The sequence below is a fragment of the Lagopus muta genome, unplaced genomic scaffold (assembly GCF_023343835.1).
Source record: "Lagopus muta isolate bLagMut1 unplaced genomic scaffold, bLagMut1 primary scaffold_114, whole genome shotgun sequence".
NCBI lineage: Eukaryota > Metazoa > Chordata > Aves > Galliformes > Phasianidae > Lagopus > Lagopus muta.
In genome coordinates this window covers 109,524-130,685 of record NW_026040181.1, presented here as the reverse complement: position 1 = coordinate 130,685, position 21,162 = coordinate 109,524, and the positions used below count along the sequence as shown (strand labels likewise).

The following is a 21,162-nucleotide window of genomic DNA, read 5'->3' as shown; positions in this document are numbered from 1 at the left end:
TTTGGGCTATTTTGAGGCATTTGGGGGCCGTTTTGAGGCATTTTGGGGCTATTTTGAGGCATTTTGGGGCCAGCTCACGGCATTTGGAAACACTGTAAGGGTTTATTAACGCTTTAAGGGGCGTTTTGGAGCCGCTTTCAGACGTTTCGAATCCATTTAGAGGCATTTCGTACACTAACAGTGATTATAAGGCGCGTTTTGGGGCCATTTCCTGACATTTTGGGGGCGATTCAGGTCTCGCCGCCATTTTCCTCCCGCCGCAGTCCTCCAAACCCGAGCCCCGCCCTTTCCGTGGGGGCGCTCTACCTTCAGCACCTCTATGATATCCCTCGTATGCTGTGCCGCGAGCGGTGGCGTCACTTCCGGCGGCGCTCTGGGCGGCGCATCTCGGTTGTTCCGGCGTGAGGGCGGCGGTGGTGAAAGTCACTTTGACGGGAGCAGCGACGGCCGGTGACTGGGAGGGACTGGGAGGGACTGGGGGGATACTGGGAGCACACTGGGAGCACTGGGAAGGGCATTAGTGCCTTACTGGGAGCCTTGGCCCTTACTGGGAGCACTGGGAAGGGTCTCAAGGCCTTACTGGGAGCTCTGGGGCCTTACTGGGAGCACTGGGAATGGTCTGAAGGCCTTACTGGGATCCCAGGCCCTTACTGGGAGCACTGGGAAGGGTCCTATTGCCTTACTGGGAGCTCTGGGCCTTACTGGGAGCACTGGGGAGGGTCTTGGTGCCTTACTGGGATCCCTGGCCCTTACTGGGAGCACTGGGGAGGGTCTCAAGGCCTTACTGGGAGCACTGGGAAGGGTCCTGGTGCCTTACTGGGAGCACTGGGCCTTACTGGGAGCACTGGGAAGGGTCTCAAGGCCTTACTGGGATCCCTGGCCCTTACTGGGAGCACTGGGAAGGGTCCTATTGCTTTACTGGGAGCACTGGGCCTTACTGGGAGCACTGGGAAGGGCCTTAAGGCCTTACTGGAAGCTCTGGGCCTTACTGGGAGCACTGGGAAGGGTCTCAAGGCCTTACTGGGATCCCAGGCCCTTACTGGGAGCACTGGGAAGGGTCTCAAGGCCTTACTGGGAGCCCAGGCCCTTACTGGGAGCACTGGGAAAGGGTCTCAAGGCCTTATTGGGAGCACTGGGCCTTACTGGGAGCACCGGGAAGGGTCTCAAGGCCTTACTGGAGCTCTGGGCCTTACTGGGAGCACTGGGAAGGGTCCTGGTGCCTTACTGGGAGCACTGGGAAGGGTCCTATTGCCTTACTGGGAGAACTGGGCCTTACTGGGAGCACTGGGAAGGGTCCTATTGCTTTACTGGGATCCCTGGCCCTTACTGGGAGCACTGGGAAGGGTCCTATTGCCTTACTGGGAGCACTGGGAAGGGTCTCAAGGCCATACTGGGATTCCCTGGCCCTTACTGGGAGCACTGGGAAGCATCTCAAACCCTTGCAGTGCCCACACCGAGGTCCTCAGCTCCACCCTGACACCAACTTAAGAGCCCCTCAACCCCCCTTTTCACCCCACTCCACCCCCCCCCCCCCCCCCCCCTCTTCATTAACAACTCGCTAATTACGCCTCATTAACAACCTCCCCCCCCCCCCCCCAGCCATGGCTGAGGACATCAGAGCCAAACTGGAGCACTACAAAACCGCTCCGTTCGACAGCCGCTTCCCCAACCAGAACCAGACCAGGAACTGCTGGCAAAACTACCTGGGTAAGGACCCCCCCCCCCCCCCCCAAACCCCCCCCAGACCCCCCCCCAAAAAAGCCCTCCAACCCCCATCCCCCCCCCCCCAACCCCCTCCAACTCCCCCCCAAGACCCCCACATCCCCCTGCCTCCCCCAATCAGATTTCCACCCCCAAGCCCCCCCCCCTCCCACCTTGGTGACCCCCCAAAACCCCCCCCCCCACCTTGGTGACCCCCAAGACCCCCCCTAAGCCCCCCAACCCCCCCCCCCATTGCAGACCCCCACATCCCCCCCCCCCCCAAAACCCCCCTCCCACCTCGGTGACCCCCCCTAAACCCCCATGGAGACCCCCCATCCCCCCCCCCCCAACCCCCTCCAACTCCCCCCCAAGACCTCCGCATCCCCCTCCCTCCCCCAGTCACATTTCCACCCCCAAAACCCCCTCCCACCTTGGTGACCCCCCAAAACCCCCCCCCCCACCTTGGTGACCCCAAGACCCCCCTAAGCCCCCCAACCCCCCCCCCAAGACCCCTCTAAGCCACCCCAGCCCCCCCACCCCCAAAACCCCAACCCCCCCCCCATTGGAGACCCCCACACCCCCCCCCCCCAAAGCCCCATTCCCACCTCGGTGACCCCCCCTAAACCCCCACCCCCCCCCTTGGAGACCCCCACATCTCCCCCCCCCCAGATTTCCACCCCCCCCCCCCCCAGGCCCCCCAAAGCCCCCCCAGACCCCCCCCCCAAAAAGCCCTCCGACCCCCCATCCCCCCCCCCCCCTTCCAACTCCCCCCCAAGACCCCCCAACCCCCCCCCTCCTCCCCCTTAAGGACCCCCACATCCCCCTGCCTCCCCCAATCAGATTTCCACCCCCAAGCCCCCCCCCCTCCCACCTTGGTGACCCCCCAAAACCCCCCCCCCCACCTTGGTGACCCCCAAGACCCCCCAAAGCCACCCAACCCCCCCCCCAGACTCCCCTCAAAACCCCACCCCCCCCCCAATTGGAGACCCCCCACGCCCCCCCCTCACCTTGGTGACTCCCTTCCCCCCCCCCGACCCATTTCCATCCCCCCCCCGGGCCCACTAAGCCCCCCAAACCCCCCCCCAGACTCCCCCCAAAACCCCAACCCCCCCCCCATTGGAGACCCCCACAACCCCACCCCCAAAACCCCCCCTCCCATCTCGGTGACCCCCCCCTAAACCCCCAACCCCCCCCTCCCCCCCCCATGGAGACCCCCACATCTCCCCCCCGACCAGATTTCCATCCCCCCCCACACCCAGGCCCCCCAAAGACCCCCCATCCACCCCCCACCCCCTCCAACTCCCCCTCAAGACCCCCCAACTCCCCCCTCCTCCCCCTTAAGGACCCCCACATCCCCCTCCCTCCCCCAGTCAGATTTCCACCCCCAAGCCCCCCCCCCCTCCCACCTTGGTGACCCCCAAGACCCCCCCAAAGCCCCCCAACCCCCCCCCCCCAAGACCCCAAAGCCCCCCCCCCCAGACTCCCCCCAAAACCCCAAACCCCCCCATTGGAGACCCCCACATCTCCCCCCCCCAGACTTCCATCCCCCCCCCCCCCCCCCCAGACCCCTCAAAGCCCCCCCAGACCCCCCCAAACAGCCCTCTGACCCCCCATCCCCCCCCCCCACCCCCTCCAACTCCCCCCCAAGACCCCCCAACCCCCCCCTCTTCCCCCTTAAGGACCCCCGCATCCCCCTCCCTCCCCTAGTCAGATTTCCACCCCCAAGCCCCCCCCTCCCCACCTCGGTGACCCCCCCCCCCCAAGACCCCCCCTAAGCCCCCCAACCCCCCCCAGACTCCCCCCAAAACCCCAAACCCCCCCATTGGAGACCCCCACATCTCCCCCCCCCCCCAGATTTCCATCCCCCCCCCCAGGCTTCCCTCCCCCCCCCCCTCCCCCCAGGCCCCCCAAAGCCCCCAAAAAGCCCTCCAACCCCCCAACACCCCCCCCCCTTGGAGACCCCCACATCTCCCTCCCCCCCCAAACCCCCCCCAAAAAGCCTCTGGCCCCCCAGCCCCCCCCCCAACCCCTCCAACTCCCCCCCAAGACCCCCCAACCCCCCCCTCCTCCCCCTTAAGGACCCCCACATCCCCCTCCCTCCCCCAGTCAGATTTCCACCCCCAAGGCCCCCCCCCCCAAGACCCCCCTAAGCCCCCCAACCCCCCCCCCAGACTCCCCTCAAAACCCCAAACCCCCCCCTATTGGAGACCCCACATCCCCACCCTCAAAACCCCCCTCCCACCTCGGTGACCCCCCCTAAACCCCCAACCCCCCCTCCCACCTCGGTGACCCCCCCTAAAACCCCCAACCCCCCCCCCCACCTCGGTGACCCCCCCTAAACCCCCAACCCCCCCCCTTGGAGACCCCCACATCTTCCCCCCCCCCCCACCAGAGTTCCATCCCCCCCGCCCCCCAAAGCCCCCCGAGGCCCCCCCCCAAAAAGCCCTCCGACCCCCCCCCCCCCTCTAACTCCCCCCCAAGACCCCCCAACCCCCCCCCCTCCCCCTTAAGGACCCCCACATCCCCCTCCCTCCCCCAATCAGATTTCCACCTCCAAGCCCCCCCCCCTCCCACCTTGGTGACCCCCCAAAACCCCCCCCCCTACCTTGGTGACCCCCAAGACCCCCCTAAGCCCCCCAACCCCCCCCCCCCAGACCCCCCTAAGCCCCCCAGACTCCCCCCAAAACCCCAAACCCCCCCCATTGGAGACCCCCACATCCCCACCCCCAAAAACCCCCCTCCCACCTCGGTGACCCACCCTAAACCCCCAACCCCCCCCCTTGCAGACCCCCACATCTCCCCCCCCGACCAGATTTCCATCCCCCCCCACACCCAGGCCCCCGAAAGCCCCCCCAGACCCCCCCCCACAAAAGCCCCCCGACCCCCCATCCCCCCCCCCCCCCTTCCAACTCCCCCCCAAGACCCCCCAACCCCCCCCCCCTCCCCCTTAAGGACCCCCACATCCCCCTCCCTCCCCCAGTCAGATTTCCACCCCCAAGCCCCCCCCCCCCCCCCCACCTTGGTGACCCCCCAAAACCCCCCCCCCCCCACCTTGGTGATCCCCAAGACCCCCCAAAGCCACCCAACCCCCCCCCCAAGACCCCCCTAAGCCCCCCAGACTCCCCCCAAAACCCCAACCCCCCCCCCCATTGGAGACCCCCACACCCCCACCCCCCCAAAGCCCCATTCCCACCTCGGTGACCCCCCCTAAACCCCCACCCCCCCCCTTGGAGACCCCCACATCTCCCCCCCAACCAGATTTCCGCCCCCCCTCCCCCCCAGGCCCCCCAGGCCCCCCAGACCCCCCCCCCCCAAAAAGCCCTCTGACCCTCCCCCCCCCACCCCCTCCAACTCCCCCCCAAGACCCCCAACCCCCCCCCCCTCCTCCCCCTTAAGGACCTCCACATCCCCCTGCCTCCCCCAATCAGATTTCCACCCCCAAGCCCCCCCCCTCCCACCTTGGTGACCCCCCAAAACCCCCCCCCCCCACCTTGGTGACCCCCAAGACCCCCCAAAGCCCCCCAACCCCCCCCCCAAGACCCCCCTAAGCCCCCCAGACTCCCCCCAAAACCCCAAACCCCCCCCATTGGAGACCCCCACATCTCCCCCCCCCCAGATTTCCATCCCCCCCCCCAGGCTTCCATCCCAGGCCCCCCAAAGCCCCCCCCAGACCCCCCCCCCCCACCAAGCCCTCTGACCCTCCCCCCCCCACCCAACCCCTCCAACTCCCCCCCAGGACCCCCCAACCCCCCTCCTCCCCCTTAAGGACCCCCGCATCCCCCTCCCTCCCCCAATCAGATTTCCACCCCCAAGCCCCCCCTCCCACCTTGGTGACCCCCAAACCCCCCCTCCCACCTTGGTGACCCCAAGACCCCCCTAAGCCCCCCAACCCCCCGCCCAAGACCCCCCTAAACCTCCCAGACTCCCCCCAAACCCCCCCCATTGGAGACCCCCACACCTCCCCCCCCCAAAGCCCCCCTCCCAATTCGGTGACCCCCCCCCTAAACCCCCAACCCCCCCCTCCCCCTCCCAAACCCCCAACCCCCCCCGCCCCCCCGCATGGAGACCCCCACATCTCCCCCCCGACCAGATTTCCATCCCCCCCCCCCCCAGACCCCCCCCCAAAAAGCCCTCCGACCCCCCATCCCCCCCCCACCCCCCTCCAACTCCCCCCCAAGACCCTCCACCCCCCCCCTCCTCCCCCTTAAGGACCCCCACATCCCCCTCCCTCCCCCAGTCAGATTTCCACCCCAAGGCCCCCCCCAAGACCCCCCTAAGCCCCCCAAACCCCCCCCCCAGACTCCCCTCAAAACCCCAACCCCCCCCCTATTGGAGACCCCCCTCCCCCCCCCCCCCGACCTTGGTGACCCCCCTCCCCCCCCCCAAGACCCATTTCCACCCCCCCCTGGGGCCCCCTAAGACCCTGAACCCCCCCCCTAGACTCCCCCCAAAACCCCAACCCCCCCCCCATTGGAGACCCCCACATCCCCACCCCCAAAACCCCCTTCCCACCTTGGTGACCCCCCCCCCAAAACCCTCAACCCCTCTCCATTGGAGACCCCACATCCCCACCCCCAACCCCCCCCAAAGCCCCCCTCCCACCTTGGTGAACCCCCCCCACAGAACCCCCCTGGACTCCCCCTCCCCCCCACCTTGGAGACCCCACATCTCCATCCCCAACCCCCCCCAAAACCCCCAACCCCCCCCCATTGGAGACCCCCACAACCCCCCCCCCTCCCCCACCCCTTCCCCCACCTCGGGGACCCCTCTGGCCCCCCCTGGTGACCCCCACAACCCCCCCTTACCCCCCACATCCCTTCCCCCACCTCAGAGACCCCCACATCTCCCCACTTGTCCCCCCACCCAGCCCCCCCCCCACCTCAGGGACCCCTCTGTGACCCCCCTGGTGACCCCCACATCCCCTCCCCCACCTCAGAGACCCCCACATCTCCCCCCCAGCACCTCCCCCAGCCCCTCCCCCAGCCCCTCCCCCAGCCCCTCCCCCACCTTGGGGACCCCCACATCTCCCTCCCGACCCCCCGCCAGCCCCCCCCCCCCCACCTCAGGGACCCCTCTGTCCCCCCCCGGTGACCCCCACAACCCCCCCTTACCCCCCACATCCCCTCCCTCCACCTCAGGGACCCCTCTGTGACCCCCCTGGTGACCCCCACATCCCCTCCCCTACCTCAGAGACCCCCACATCCATCTGTCTGCCCCCCCCCCCAGCCCCTCCCCCAGCCCCTCCCCCACCTTGGGGACCCCTCTGGCCCACCCCCAGCGACCCCCACGACCCCCCCACACCCCCCACCTCCCCTCCCCCACCTCAGAGACCCCCACATCTCCCCACTTGATCCCCCCACATCCCCTCCCACACCTCAAGGACCCCCACATCTCCCCACTTGACCCCCCCCCAACCCCCCCCTCCCCACCTCAGGGACCCCTCTGTGTCCCCCCCGGTGACCCCCACGTCCCCTCCCCCACCTCAGAGACCCCCACATCTCCCCCCCCAGCCCCTTCCCCAGCCCCTCCCCCCACCTCAGGGACCCCTCTGTCCTCCCCCCTGGTGACCCCCACGTCCCCTCCCCTACCTCAGAGACCCCCACATCCCCCCCTCTTGACCCCCCACCCAGTCCCCCCCATCTTAGGGACCCCTCTGTCCCCCCCCTGGTGACCCCTACAACCCCCCCTTACCCCCCACATCCCCTCCCCCACCTCAAGGACCCCCACATCTCCCCACTTTACCCCCCCCCAACCCCCCCCCCCACCTCAGGGACCCCTCTGTCCCCCCCCCAGTGACCCCCACACCCCCCACAGCCCCTCCCCCACCTCGAGGACCCCCACATCTCCCCTCTTGACCCCCCACCCAGTCCCCCCCCACCTCAAGGACCCCTCTGTATCCCCCCTGGTGACCCCCACATCCCCTCCCCCACCTCAGAGACCCCCACATCTCCCCCCCCAGCCCCTCCCCCAGCCCCTCCCCCAGCCCCTCCCCCACCTTGGGGACCCCCACATCTCCCCCCCCAGCCCCTCCCCCAGCCCTTCCCCCACCTCGGGGGACCCCTCTGTCCCCCCCCGGTGACCCCCACAACCCCCCCTTAACCCCCCACATCCCCTCCCTCCACCTCAGGGACCCCTCTGTGACCCCCCCTGGTGACCCCCACATCCCCCTCCCCTACCTCGGAGACCCCCCACATCCATCTTTCTGGCCCCCCCCAGCCCTTCCCCCACCTCGGGGACCCCTCTGTCCCCCCCCTAGTGACCCCCACGTTTCCCCCCCCCCCCCCAAAAACCAGACTTCCACCGCTGTGAGAAGGCGATGGCGGCCAAAGGCGCGGATGCCACCCCGTGCCAGTGGTACTACCGAGTCTACAAGTCCATCTGTCCCACCTCCTGGGTGAGTGTCACCTCCCCCTGGTGGCCTTCAGAATGTCCACCTCCCCCTTTGGTGGCATCTCCGCGATGTCCTGCTGGTCTTTCAGTTCCTTTTTGATGGGTAAGGGGGTGTTTTGGGGGGATCCTCCTTGGTGGGACCCTCGTGGTGACCCCCACGTTATTGAGGTCCTCCGTGTTGTCCCCATGGTGTCCTTTGGGTCACTCATGGTGTCCCCATGGTGTCCCCATGTCCTTCACATCCTCCACGGTGTCCCCATGGTGTCCCCATGCCCTTCAGGTCCCTCCTGATGTCCCCATGGTGTCCCCATGTCCTTCACATCCTCCACGGTGTCCCCATGGTGTCCCCATGCCCTTCAGATCCCTCCTGATGTCCCCATGGCGTCCCCATGTCCCTCAGGTCCCTCCTGATGTCCCCATGGTGTCCCCATGTCCTTCAGGTCCCTCCTGATGTCCCCATGATGTCCCCATGTCCCTCAGGCCCCTCCTGTTGTCCCCATGGCGTCCCCATGTCCCTCAGGTCCCTCCTGATGTCCCCATGTGCTTCAGGCTCCTCGTGGTGTCCCCATGGTGTCCCCATGTCCCCCAGGTCCCTCCTGATGTCCCCATTGTGTCCCCATGTCCCCCAGGTCCCTCCTGATGTCCCCACGGTGTCCCCATGTCCCCCAGGTCCCTCCTGTTGTCCCCATTGTGTCCCCATGTCCCCCAGGTCCCTCCTGATGTCCCCATGGTGTCCCAATGTCCTTCAGATCCTCCATGGTGTCCCCATGGTGTCCCCATGTCCCTCAGGCCCCTCCTGGTGTCCCCATGGTGTCCCCATGACCTTCAGGTCCCTCCTGGTGTCCCTCCTGGTGTCCCCATGGTGTCCCCATGTGCTTCAGGCCCCTCTTGGTGTCCCCACGGTGTCCCCGTGTCCCTCAGGTCCTTCATGGTGTCCCTGTGGTGTCCCCATTTCCTTCTGGCCCTTCCTGGCATCCCCATGGTGTCCCCATGTCCCTCAGATCCCTCCTGTTGTCCCCATGGTGTCCCCCATGCCGTTCAGGTCCCTCCTGGCGTCCCTATGGTGTCCCCATGGTGTCTTCCAGGCCCCTCCTGATGTCCCCATGGTGTCCCCATGTCCCTCAGATCCCTCCTGATATTCCCATGGTGTCCCCATGTCCCTCAGGTCCCTCATGATGCTATTGTGGTGTCCCTATGTGTCCCTATGTGTCTCCTGGTGTCCCCATGACCTTCAGGTCCCTTCTGGTGTCCCCATGGTGTCCCCCATGTGCTTTAGGCCCCTCTTGGTGTCCCTTCGGTGTCCCCATGGTGTCCCCATGTCCCTCAGATCCCTCCTGATGTCCCCATGGTGTCCCCATGTCCCTCAGGTCCCTCCTGATGTCCCCATGGTGTCCCCATGTCCCTCAGGTCACTCACGATGCCCTTGTGGTGTCCCTATGTGTCTTCTGGTGTCCCCATGTCCCTCAGGCCCCTCCTGATATCCCCATGGTGTCCCACGTCCCTCAGGTTCCTCCTGATGTCCCCATGGTGTCCCCATGTCCCTCAGGTCACTCACGATGCCCTTGTGGTGTCCCTATGTGTCTTCTGGTGTCCCCATGTCCCTCAGATCCCTCCTGATGTCCCTATGGTGTCCCCATGTCCCTCAGGCCCCTCCTGATATCCCCATGGTGTCCCCATGTCCCTCAGGCCCCTCCTGATATCCCCATGGTGTCCCCACGTCCCTCAGGTCCTTCATGGTGTCCCTGTGGTGTCCCCATTTCCTTCTGGCCCTTCCTGGTGTCCCCATGGTGTCCCCGTGTCCCTCAGGTCCTTCATGGTGTCCCTACGGTGTCCCCATGGTGTCCTCATGTCCCTCAGGTCCCTCCTGATATCCCCATGGTGTCCCCATGTCCCTCAGGTCCCTCATGATGCTATTGTGGTGTCCCTATGTGTCCCCATGGTGTCCCCATGACCTTCAGGTCCCCTCCTGATGTCCCAATGGTGTCCCCATGTCCCTCAGGTCCCTCCTGGTGTCCCTACGGTGTCCCCCATGGTGTCCCCATGTCCCTCAGGTCCCTCCTGGTGTCCCCATGGTGTCCCCATGTCCCCCAGGTCCCTCCTAATATCCCCATGGTGTCCCCATATCCTTCAGATCCTCCACGGTGTCCCCATGGAGTCCCCACGGTGTTCCCATGTCCTTCAGATTCTGCATGATGTCTCCATGGTGTCCTTTGGGTCACTCTTGGTGTCCCCATGGTGTCCCCATGTCCCTCAGGTCCCTCATGATGCCCTTGTGGTGTCCCTATGTGCCCCCATGGTGTCCCCATGTGCTTCAGGCCCCTCTTGGTGTCCCCATGGTGTCCCCATGTCCCTCAGGTCCCTCACGATGCCCTTGTGGTGTCCCTATGTGTCTGCTGGTGTCCCCATGTGCTTCAGGCCCCTCTTGGTGTCCCCATGGTGTCCCCATGATGTCCCCATGTCCCTCAGGTCCCTCACAATGCCCTTGTGGTGTCCCTATGTGTCTCGTGGTGTCCCCATGTCCCTCAGGTCCCTCCTGATGTCCCCATGATGTCCCCATGTCCCTCACATCCCTCCTGATGTCCCCATGGTGTCCCCATGTCCCTCAGGTCCCTGCTGATGTCCCTACGGTGTCCCCATGGTGTCCCCGTGTCCCTCAGATCCCTCCTGGCGTCCCCATGGTGTCCCTCAGGTTCCCCATGGTGTCCCCATGATCTCCCCATTTCCCTCAGGTCCCCCTATGGGGACACCAGAGTGTCACGGGGGGGGGGGATAAGGGACGGAGGGGGTCCTTATGTCCCCCACATCCACCACCCCCACTCAGGTCCCTGTCCTCTCCTTGTCACCCCACAGGTGACAACGTGGGACGAATCCCGTGAGGAGGGGACTTTCCCTGGCAAGATCTGAGCTTCAGGTCGCGAGAGCGGGGGCCTTTTGTGGGGCTGGGGGGTCGACTGTTGTCACCTGGGGGTGTCGGTGACAAACCTGGTGGAGTCGGGGGACACCGTTGTCACCGTGGGCCGAGCGACACGGCCAATAAATAAAGGGTTAAACTGGCGGTGGGCTCCGTTCTGAGTCTGGAGGGAGGGCGGAAGTCGAAGCGGAAGCGTTTTATTAATGAATTAAATTAATTAATTGGAGTAAGGGGGAGGGGAGGGGGGGAGCAGGATGAGGAAGGGTCACGGCGCCAGCGGGTTGATGGGGATTGGCAGGTTCAGAGGCAGCAGCGCTCCCAGAAGGTTTCCTGGTGGGGACACGCAGTCAGGGTCATCTGTGTTTCCTCCATCCGTCTGTCCACCAGCCGTGGTTCCTCTGTCCATCCGTCCCTCCATCCATCCATCCGTCCTTCCATCCATCCATCCGTCCCTCCATCCACCCCATCCATCCATCCATCCATTTCTCCGTCTACCATCTCTGGTTCCTCCTCCCATCCATCCTTCCATCATCCGTGGTTCCTCCATCATCCATCCGTCCATCCATCCTTCCACCATCTCTGATTTCTCCATCCATCCACCATCCATGGTTCCTCCGTCAACCACCCATCCATTTCTCTTCCATCTGTGGTTTCTCCATCCATCCATCCATCCATCCATCCATCCATCCATCCATCCATCCATCCATCCATCCATCCTTCCACCATCTTTGGTTCCTCCATCATCCATCCATCCATCCATCGTTTGTGATTCCTCCATCCATCCTTCCACCATCCTTGGTTCCTCCATCATCCATCCATCTATTTCTCCGTCTACCATCCGTGGTTCCTCCATCATCCATCTGTCCATCCGTCCTTCCACCATCTCTGATTTCTCCATCCATCCACCATCTATGGTTCCTCCATCCATTTCTTCTCCCTTCCATGGTTCCTCCATCCATTCATCCATCCATCCATTTCTCCATCCACCATCCATCCATCCATCCGTCCCCCATCCATGGTTCCTCCATCCATCCTTCCACCATCTGTGGTTCCTCTACCCATCCATCCATCCATCCACCCGTCCATCTACCATTTCTGGTTCTTCTATCATCCATCCATCCACCCACCATCCGTGGTTCCTCCATCCTCCCTTCTACCATTCATGCTTCCTCCATCCATCCATCCATCCATCCATCCATCCATCCATCCATCCATCCATCCATCCATCACCATCCACAGTTCCTCCATCCTTCCACCATTTTTGGTTCTTCCATCCATCCATCCATCCATCCATCCATCCATCCATCCATCCATCCATCCATCCATCCATCCACCCTTCCACCATTTTTGGTTCCTCCACCCTTCTACCATTTTGGTTCCTCCATCCATCCACCATCTGTGATTTCTCCATCCATCCATCCATCTGTCCGTCCTTCCACCATCCATCCATCCATCTCTCCATCCATCCCCCACAATCCCTGCTTTCTCCTTCCATCCATCCTTCCATCCTTCCATCCATCCATCCATCCATCCATCCATCCATCCATCCTTCCATCCATCCATCCCTCCATCCCTCCATCCCTCCATCCATCCATCCATCCGTCCCCCATCTGCGATTCCTCCACCCCTCCCTCCACGCTTCCCTCCATCTTCCATCCCATCCCTTCCCCTATTAACAACTTCTCCATCCCATCCCACCCCCCACCCCCCATCCGGTGGTCCTCCCACCACCTCCCCCCCACCCCCAAATCCCCCCTCACCTGGAGACAGGTCCCTCCTCATTAACGTTGGGTGGGGGACGCAGCTGACCCCGGGTCTGCAGCCGGTGCCCGGCGCGCACCACGAAGCTGTGGGTGGTGAGAAGCTTTGATGAGGACGTGGGGACGTGGCACCATGGGGGGGGGATGGACGAAATCATGGAGGTGTGGGACATCAGGGATGGGGACACGGGCATGGAGGGACCGTGGTTGGGTTCTGGTTGTCCCATCATGGATGGGTTCTGATGGCCAACCATGGGTGGATTCTGGTGGCCTCATCATGGATGGATTCTGATGGCCAACCATGGATGGGTTCTGATGGCCAACCATGGTTGGGTTCTGATGGCCAACCATGGGTGGATTCCGATGGCCAACCATGGATGGGTTCCGATGGCCAACCATGGATGGATTCTGGTGGCCCAACCATGGCTGGATTCTGGTGATCTCACCGTGGTTGGGTTCTGATGGCCAACCAAGGATGGATTCTGGTGGCCCCACCATGGTTGGGTTCTGGTGGCCAACCATGGTTGGATTCTGGTGATCTCACCATGGTTGGGTTCTGGTGGCCTCACCTTCAATGGATCCTGTTGGCCCAACCCAGGTAGGATTCCTACAAACCACCATGGTTGGGTTCTGATGGCCCCATCATGGTTGGATTCTGGTGGCCCCATCATGGTTGGGTTCTGCTGGCCAACCATGGATGGATTCTGGTGGCCCCACCATGGATGGGTTCTGATGGCCAACCCTGGATGGGTTCTGATGGCCAACCCTGGATGGGTTCTGATGGCCAACCATGGCTGGATTCCTACAGCCCCATCATGGATGGATTCTGGTGGCCAACCATGGTTGGATTCTGGTGGCCCCACTGTAGTTGGATTCTGGTGATCTCACCATGGCTGGGTTCTGATGACCAACCATGGATGAATTCTGGTGGCCCCACCATGGTTGGATTCTGGTTGGCCCTACCATAGTTGGATTCTTGTGATCTCACCATGGTTGGGTTCTGATGGCCATCCATGGTTGGATTCTGGTGGCCAACCATGGTTGGGTTCTGATGGCCAACCATGGATGGATTCTGGTGGCCAACCATGGCTGGATTCTGGTGATCTCACCGTGGTTGGGTTCTGATGGCCAACCAAGGATGGATTCTGGTGGCCCCACCATGGTTGGGTTCTGGTGGCCAACCATGGTTGGATTCTGGTGATCTCACCATGGTTGGGTTCTGGTGGCCTCACCTTCAATGGATCCTGTTGGCCCAACCCAGGTAGGATTCCTACAAACCACCATGGTTGGGTTCTGATGGCCCCATCATGGTTGGATTCTGGTGGCCCCATCATGGTTGGGTTCTGGTGATCTCACCATGGATGGATCCTGTTGGCCCCATCATGGTTGGGTTCTGGTGGCCAACCATGGTTGGATTCTGGTTTCCCCACCATAGATGGATTCTGGTGGCCAACCATGGCTGGATTCTGGTGGCCCCATCATGGTTGGATTCTGGTGGCCCCATCATGGTTGGATTCCTACAGCCCCACCATGGTTGGGTTCTGGTGGCCCCGTCATGGTTGGGTTCTGATGGCCAACCATGGCTGGATTCCTACAGCCCATCATGGATGGATTCTGGTGGCCAACCATGGATGGATTCCTACAGCCCCATCATGGATGGATTTTGGTGGCCAACCATGCTTGGATCCTGTTGGCCCCATCATGGTTGGGTTCTGGTGGTCAACCATGGATGGATTCTGATGGCCAACCATGGCTGGATTCTGGTTTCCCCACCATAGTTGGATTCCTACAGCCCCACCATGGTTGGATTCTGGTTTCCCCACCATAGATGGATTCTGGTGGCCCCACCACGGATGGATTCTGGTGGCCAACCATGGCTGGATTCTGGTTTCCCCACCATGCTTGGATTCTGGTGGCCCCATCGTGGTTGGATTCTGGTGGCCCCATCACGGATGGGTTCTGATGGCCAACCATGGTTGGGTTCTGATGGCCAACCATGGCTGGATTCCTACAGCCCCATCATGGATGGATTCTGGTGGCCCAACCATGGTTGGATTCTGGCGGCCTCCCCATGGATGAATTCTGTTGGCCCCACCATGCTTGGGTTCTGCTGGCCAACCATGGTTGGATTCTGGTGATCTCACCGTGGATGGATCCTGTTGGCCCCATCATGGATGGATTCTGATGGCCAACCATGGATGGATTCCTACAGCCCCACCATGGTTGGGTTCTGGTGGCCCCATCTTGGTTGGATTCCTACAGCCCCACCATGGTTGGGTTCTGGTGGCCCCATCATGGTTGGATTCTGGTGGCCTCCCCATGGATGAATTCTGGTGGCCCCACCATGGTTGGATCCTGTTGGCCCCATCATGGTTGGGTTCTGTTGGCCAACCATGGTTGGGTTCTGGTTTCCCCACCATAGATGGATTCTGGTGGCCCCACCATGGATGGGTTCTGATGGCCAACCCTGGATGGGTTCTGATGGCCAACCCTGGATGGGTTCTGATGGCCAACCATGGCTGGATTCCTACAGCCCCATCATGGATGGATTCTGGTGGCCAACCATGGTTGGATTCTGGTGGCCCCACTGTAGTTGGATTCTGGTGATCTCACCATGGCTGGGTTCTGATGACCAACCATGGATGAATTCTGGTGGCCCCACCATGGTTGGATTCTGGTTGGCCCTACCATAGTTGGATTCTTGTGATCTCACCATGGTTGGGTTCTGATGGCCATCCATGGTTGGATTCTGGTGGCCAACCATGGTTGGGTTCTGATGGCCAACCATGGATGGATTCTGGTGGCCAACCATGGCTGGATTCTGGTGATCTCACCGTGGTTGGGTTCTGATGGCCAACCAAGGATGGATTCTGGTGGCCCCACCATGGTTGGGTTCTGGTGGCCAACCATGGTTGGATTCTGGTGATCTCACCATGGTTGGGTTCTGGTGGCCTCACCTTCAATGGATCCTGTTGGCCCAACCCAGGTAGGATTCCTACAAACCACCATGGTTGGGTTCTGATGGCCCCATCATGGTTGGATCCTGTTGGCCCCATCATGGTTGGGTTCTGTTGGCCAACCATGGTTGGGTTCTGGTTTCCCCACCATAGATGGATTCTGGTGGCCCAACCACAGTTGGATTCTGGTTTCCCCACCATGGCTGGATTCTGATACCCTCCCACCTCCAACCTCCCATGGAAGAGCCCCCAAGGCCACCTCCCACCCCACATCCCCGAGGCCCCCCAACTCACGGCAGGTCCTGGGGATGCGCCACGGTCCCACGCGGATCTTAGCCTGGCGACAAGCAGCGTCGTAAGCTGCCAGGACCTCTCCAAGGGCATCCCTGTCCCCGGGGGACTCGCAGAGCTCCCACAGGCAGATATCAAAGAAGATCCCAGGACGGACCACCTCGTGACAGACCCCAAAAGGACCCCTGGGGTCCTTCAGGACGTTGCAAAGCTTGCTGTGGATGTATTCATTTTTGGGAGGCTGTCGACACGGCGGACATTTTGGACCTGGACACAGACGGTGACACGTGACCGCGTCGTTCCGGTGGAGGCGGTGATCGTTATGGAGGCGACCGTCGAAGTTGCCGCATAGACCGCAGGTGGAATTGCGGTAGGAAGAAGGCACGGCGATGGCCAACATGTCCCCCGGGCCTACGGTGAGGCTGAGGCCGAAGTCGGTGACGAGGAGGATGGTGGCACCTTTGTGGGCCAGGCAGGCAGCCCGGCGCGGCAGGCAGAAGGGCAGCGGCACCGCGGAGCTGTCGACCTTTGGGGGGTGGGATGGGGGGTTGGGGGTCAGCCGTGAGGGGCTGGGTGGTCGTCTGTGAGCCTCGTCGCCCATCACTTGGCCTTCATCCATCCATCCTCATCGTCCATCCTCATCCATCCATCTTCATCCATCCATCTTCATCCATCCATCCTCATCCATCCATCCTCATCCACCCTCGTCCATCTTCATCCATCCATCTTCGTCCATCCATCTTCATCCATCTATCTGTTCTTATCCATCCTCATCCATCCATCCATCCTTATCTATCCTCATCCTCCTCCATCCTCCTCCATCCTCATCCTCATCCATCCTCATCATCCGTCTTCATCCGTCTTCATCCACCCTCATCCACCCTCATCCACCCTCATCCACCCTCATCCATCTTCATCCATCTTCATCCATCCTCATCCATCCTCATCCATCCATCCTCATCCATCCAATTTCATCCATCCATCCAACCTCTTCCATTCTCATCCATCCAGCTTCTTCTAGCCATCCATCCTCCTCCATCCTCCTCCATCCTCCTCCATCCTCCTCCATCCTCCTCCATCCTCATCCTCCTCCATCCTCCTCCATCCTCCTCCATCCTCCTCCATCCTCCTCCATCCTCCTCCATCCTCCTCCATCCTCCTCCATCCTCATCCTCATCCATCCTCATCCATCCATCCAACCTCTTCCATTCTCATCCATCCAGCTTCTTCTAGCCATCCATCCTCATCATCCTCATCATCCTCATCATCCTCATCATCCTCCTCCATCCTCCTCCATCCTCCTCCATTCTCCTCCATCCTCCTCCATCCTCATGCTAATCCATCCTCATCCATCCTCATCAGGCAGGCAGCCCGGCGCGGCAGGCAGAAGGGCAGCGGCACCGCGGAGCTGTCGACCTTTGGGGGGTGGGATGGGGGGTTGGGGGTCAGCCGTGAGGGGCTGGGTGGTCGTCTGTGAGCCTCGTCGCCCGTCACTTGGCTTCTGTCCATCCATCCTCATCCATCCATCCTCATCCATCCATCTTCATCCACCCTCGTCCATCTTCATCCATCCATCCTCATCCATCCATCCTCATCGTCCATCTTCATCCATCCATCTTCATCCATCCATCTTCATCCATCCATCCTCACCCATCCATCTTCATCCATCCATCTTCATCGTCCATCTTCATCCATCCATCCTCATCCACCCTCGTCCATCTTCATCCATCCATCTTCATCTATCCATCTTCATCCATCCATCCTCATCGTCCATCCTCATCCATCCATCCTCATCCATCTTCATCCATCCATCTTCATCCATCTATCTGTTCTTATCCATCCTCATCCATCCTCATCCATCCATCCATCCTCATCCATCCATCTATCCTTATCTATCCTCATCCTCTTCCATCCTCATCCTCCTCCATCCTCATCCTCCTCCATCCTCATCCTCCTCCATCCTCATCCATCCAATTTCATCCATCCATCCAACCTCTTCCATTCTCATCCATCCAGCTTCTTCTAGCCATCCATCCTCATCATCCTCATCCTCATCCTCCTCCATCCTCATCCATCCTCGTCTATCCATCCTCCTCCATCCATCCTCATCCATCCAATTTCATCCATCCATCCACCCTCTTCCATCCACCCTCGTCCACCCTCCACCCTCCTCCTCCTCCTCCTCCTCCTCCTCCTCCTCCTCCTCCTCCTCCATTCCTCCTCCATCCTCCTCATCCTCCTCCATCCTCCTCCATCCTCCTCCATCCTCCTCCATCCTCCTCCATCCTCCTCCATCCTCCTCCACCCTCCTCCACCCTCCTCCATCCTCCTCCTCCTCCTCCTCCATCCTCCTCCATCCTCCTCCATCCTCCTCATCCTCCTCCATCCTCCTCCATCCTCCTCCATCCTCCTCCATCCTCCTCCATCCTCCTCCATCCTCCTCCATCCATTCAATCATCACCCGTCACTTTGGCCTCCATCCATCCATCTTCATCCATCCATCCTCATCCATCCTCATCCTCATCCCTCCATTCAATCTCTTCCAACCTCTTCACCGTCCATCCTCATCCATCCATCCTCGTCCATCCAACTTCATATCCTCCACTTCCCCCTCCATCCCCCCACCTCCCCCACCTCCCCCATCTCCCCACCCCCATCCCCCTCCATCCCCCACATAACCCCACTCCCACCCCCTCCATCTCCCCACATCTCCCTCCAGCTCCCCACATCCCCCTCCATCCTCTCATATCCCCATTCCCACCCCCTCCATCCCCCTCCATCCTCCACCTCCCCCACCTCCCCCACCTCCCCCATCTCTCCCCACCTCCCCATCCCCCACTCCCTCCACCCCCCCCATATCCCCCACTCCCACCTCCATCTCCCCACATCCCCCTCCATCCCCCCACCTTCCCCACCACCCCCCACCTCCCCATCTCCCCATCCCCGCCCCCTTCCATCCCCCCATCTCCCCAACTCCCACCCCCCTTCCATCCCCCCATCTCCCCAACTCCCACCCCCCTTCCATCCCCCCCTTCCCCCCCTCCCTCCCCTTCCTCCCCTCCCTCCCCCCCTTCCCCCCCCTTCCCCCCCTCCCTCCCCTCCCTCCCCTCCCTCCCCTCCCCCCTCCTCCCCCTCCTTCCCCTCCTCCCCTTCCCCCCCTCCATCCCCTTCTCCCCCTCCCCTCCCTCCCCTCCCTCCCTCCCTCCCTCCCCTTTCCTCCCCTTTCCCTCCCCTTTTCCTCCCCTTTCATTCCTCTTCCTCCCCTTCCTCCCCTCCCTCCCCTCCTCCCTCCCCCTCCTCCCCTTCCTTCCCCTCCTCCCTCCCCTCCCTCCCCCCTCCCCTCCCTCCCCTCCCTCCCCTCCTCCCTCCCTCCCCTTCCCACCCTTCCTTCCCTTCCTCCCCTTCCTCTCCTTCCTCCCCCTCCTCCCCTTCCCCTCCCCTCCTCCCCTCCTTCCCCTCCTTCCCCTCCCTCCCCTCCCTCCCCTCCCTCCCCTCCCTCCCCTCCCTCCCCTTCCTCCCCTTCCTCCCTTCCTCCCCTTCCTCCCCTTCCTCCCTTCCTCCCCTCCCTCCTCCTCCTCCCTCCCTCCCCTTCCCCCCTTCCCCCCTTCCCCCCCTTCCCCCCCTTCCCCCCCTTCCCCCCCCTTCCCCCCCCTCCCCTCCCTCCCCTCCCTCCCCTCCCTCCCCTCCCTCCCCTTTCCTCCCCTTTCCTCCCCTTTCCTCCCCTTTCCTCCCCTCCCTCCCCTCCCTCCCCTTCCTCCCCTCCCTCCTCCTCCTCACCACCGCCCGTTTCCCGGCGCTCAGCACAAAACGATGCCCATGCACGTTGACGACGACGCTGCGATTGCTGACCCCCCCTCGGGGGGGGTCTGTGGCCTTCACCTCAAAATGGGGCTGGGCTCCATCCTCGCTGCAGCTCCGTGCCACCACATAGGTGCAATTCTCCCTGACGGTCACGGCTGCCCCATCGAAGCTCAGATAGTGCTGCATCCCCACAGCCCTACACGTCCCCGAGGTGACCGACGTTGATGCTGCCCCACATTTCGTGGCCCCACCTGGGGGGTCGTGGGGGGAAACGCAGCCCTCGCGACACTCGTGGGCGCAGTTGGGGATGCAGAGAGCGTAGCGGGTTCCCTTGGGGCAGCTGGGAGCTGTGGGGCGAAGGGGACTTTGAGGGGAGGGTCCTCGGTCCCCGTTTTCGGGGGGTCGGGATCCCACCCAAGATGTCTGCGTCCCATTTGGGGCACTCGGTTCTCCAGGGGGTTCTATGGGGTTGTGTCCCCCTTCCCCCACCACCCTGGGGTCCTTGGGGTGCTCTATGGGGCCACATCCTCACCCCCACCCTTGGGTCCTTGGGGCACTCTATGGGGCCACATCTCCACCCCACCACCACCCTTGGGTCCTTGGGATGCTCTATGGGGTTCTGTCCCCATCCCACCACCACCCTTGGGTCCTTGAGGTGCCCTATGGGGCCACATCTCCACCCCACCACCCTTGGACTCTTGCGGTGCCCTATAGGGCCACATCCCCATCCCACCCCCCCTTGGGTTCTTGGGGTGCTCTATGGGGCCACATCTCCACCCCACCACCCCCCTTGGGTCCTTGGGGTGCCCTATGGGGCCACATCTCCACCCCACCACCCTTGGACTCTTGGGGTGCCCTATGGGGCGACATCCCCACCCCACCACCCCCCCTTGGGTCCTTGAGGTGCCCTATGGGGCCGCATCTCCACCCCACCACCACCCTTGGGTCCTTGGATGCTCTATGGGGTTCTGTCCCCATCCCACCCCCACCCTTGGGTCCTTGGGCTGATCTATGGGGCCACATCCCCACCCCACCACCACCCTTGGGTCCTTGAGGTGCCCTATGGGGCCACATCTCCACCCCACCACCCCCCTTGGGTCCTTGGGGTGCTCTATGGGGCCACATCTCCACCCCCACCCTTGGGTCCTTGGGACACTCTATGGGGTTCTGTCCCCATCCCACCCCCATCCTTGGGTTCTTGGGGTGCTCTATGGGGCGACATCCCCATCCCACCCCCATCCCACCCCCATCCTTGGGTCCTTGGGGTGCCCTATGGGGCCACATCCCCACCCCACCACCCCCCTTGGGTCCTTGGGGCACTCTATGGGGCCACATCCCTACCCCACCACCC

General features: G+C 62.7%; 1 protein-coding gene and 1 long non-coding RNA gene across 4 annotated transcripts; both read left to right on the top strand.

Annotated features, from left to right (window-relative positions):
- Positions 1–319: 319 nt before the first annotated feature.
- On the top strand, positions 320–11,146 carry LOC125687607 (cytochrome c oxidase subunit 6B1). Its single transcript, XM_048932826.1, has 4 exons — positions 320–450; positions 1,600–1,707; positions 7,995–8,095; positions 10,942–11,146. The coding sequence occupies exons 2-4, from the start codon at positions 1,602–1,604 to the stop codon at positions 10,993–10,995; spliced, it is 261 nt and encodes an 86-aa protein (XP_048788783.1). The 5' UTR covers positions 320–450; positions 1,600–1,601; the 3' UTR covers positions 10,996–11,146.
- On the top strand, positions 9,379–10,373 carry LOC125687608 (uncharacterized). 3 transcript variants are annotated; one of them, XR_007374190.1, is made up of 3 exons: positions 9,379–9,498; positions 9,989–10,049; positions 10,183–10,373. It is a non-coding gene; the product is annotated as an uncharacterized LOC125687608 (long non-coding RNA). The 3 variants fall into 3 exon arrangements; XR_007374192.1 differs by lacking the exon at positions 10,183–10,373 and adding an exon at positions 10,143–10,163; XR_007374191.1 differs by having other exon boundaries at positions 9,388–9,458; positions 9,698–10,049; positions 10,143–10,373.
- Positions 11,147–21,162: the final 10,016 nt, after the last annotated feature.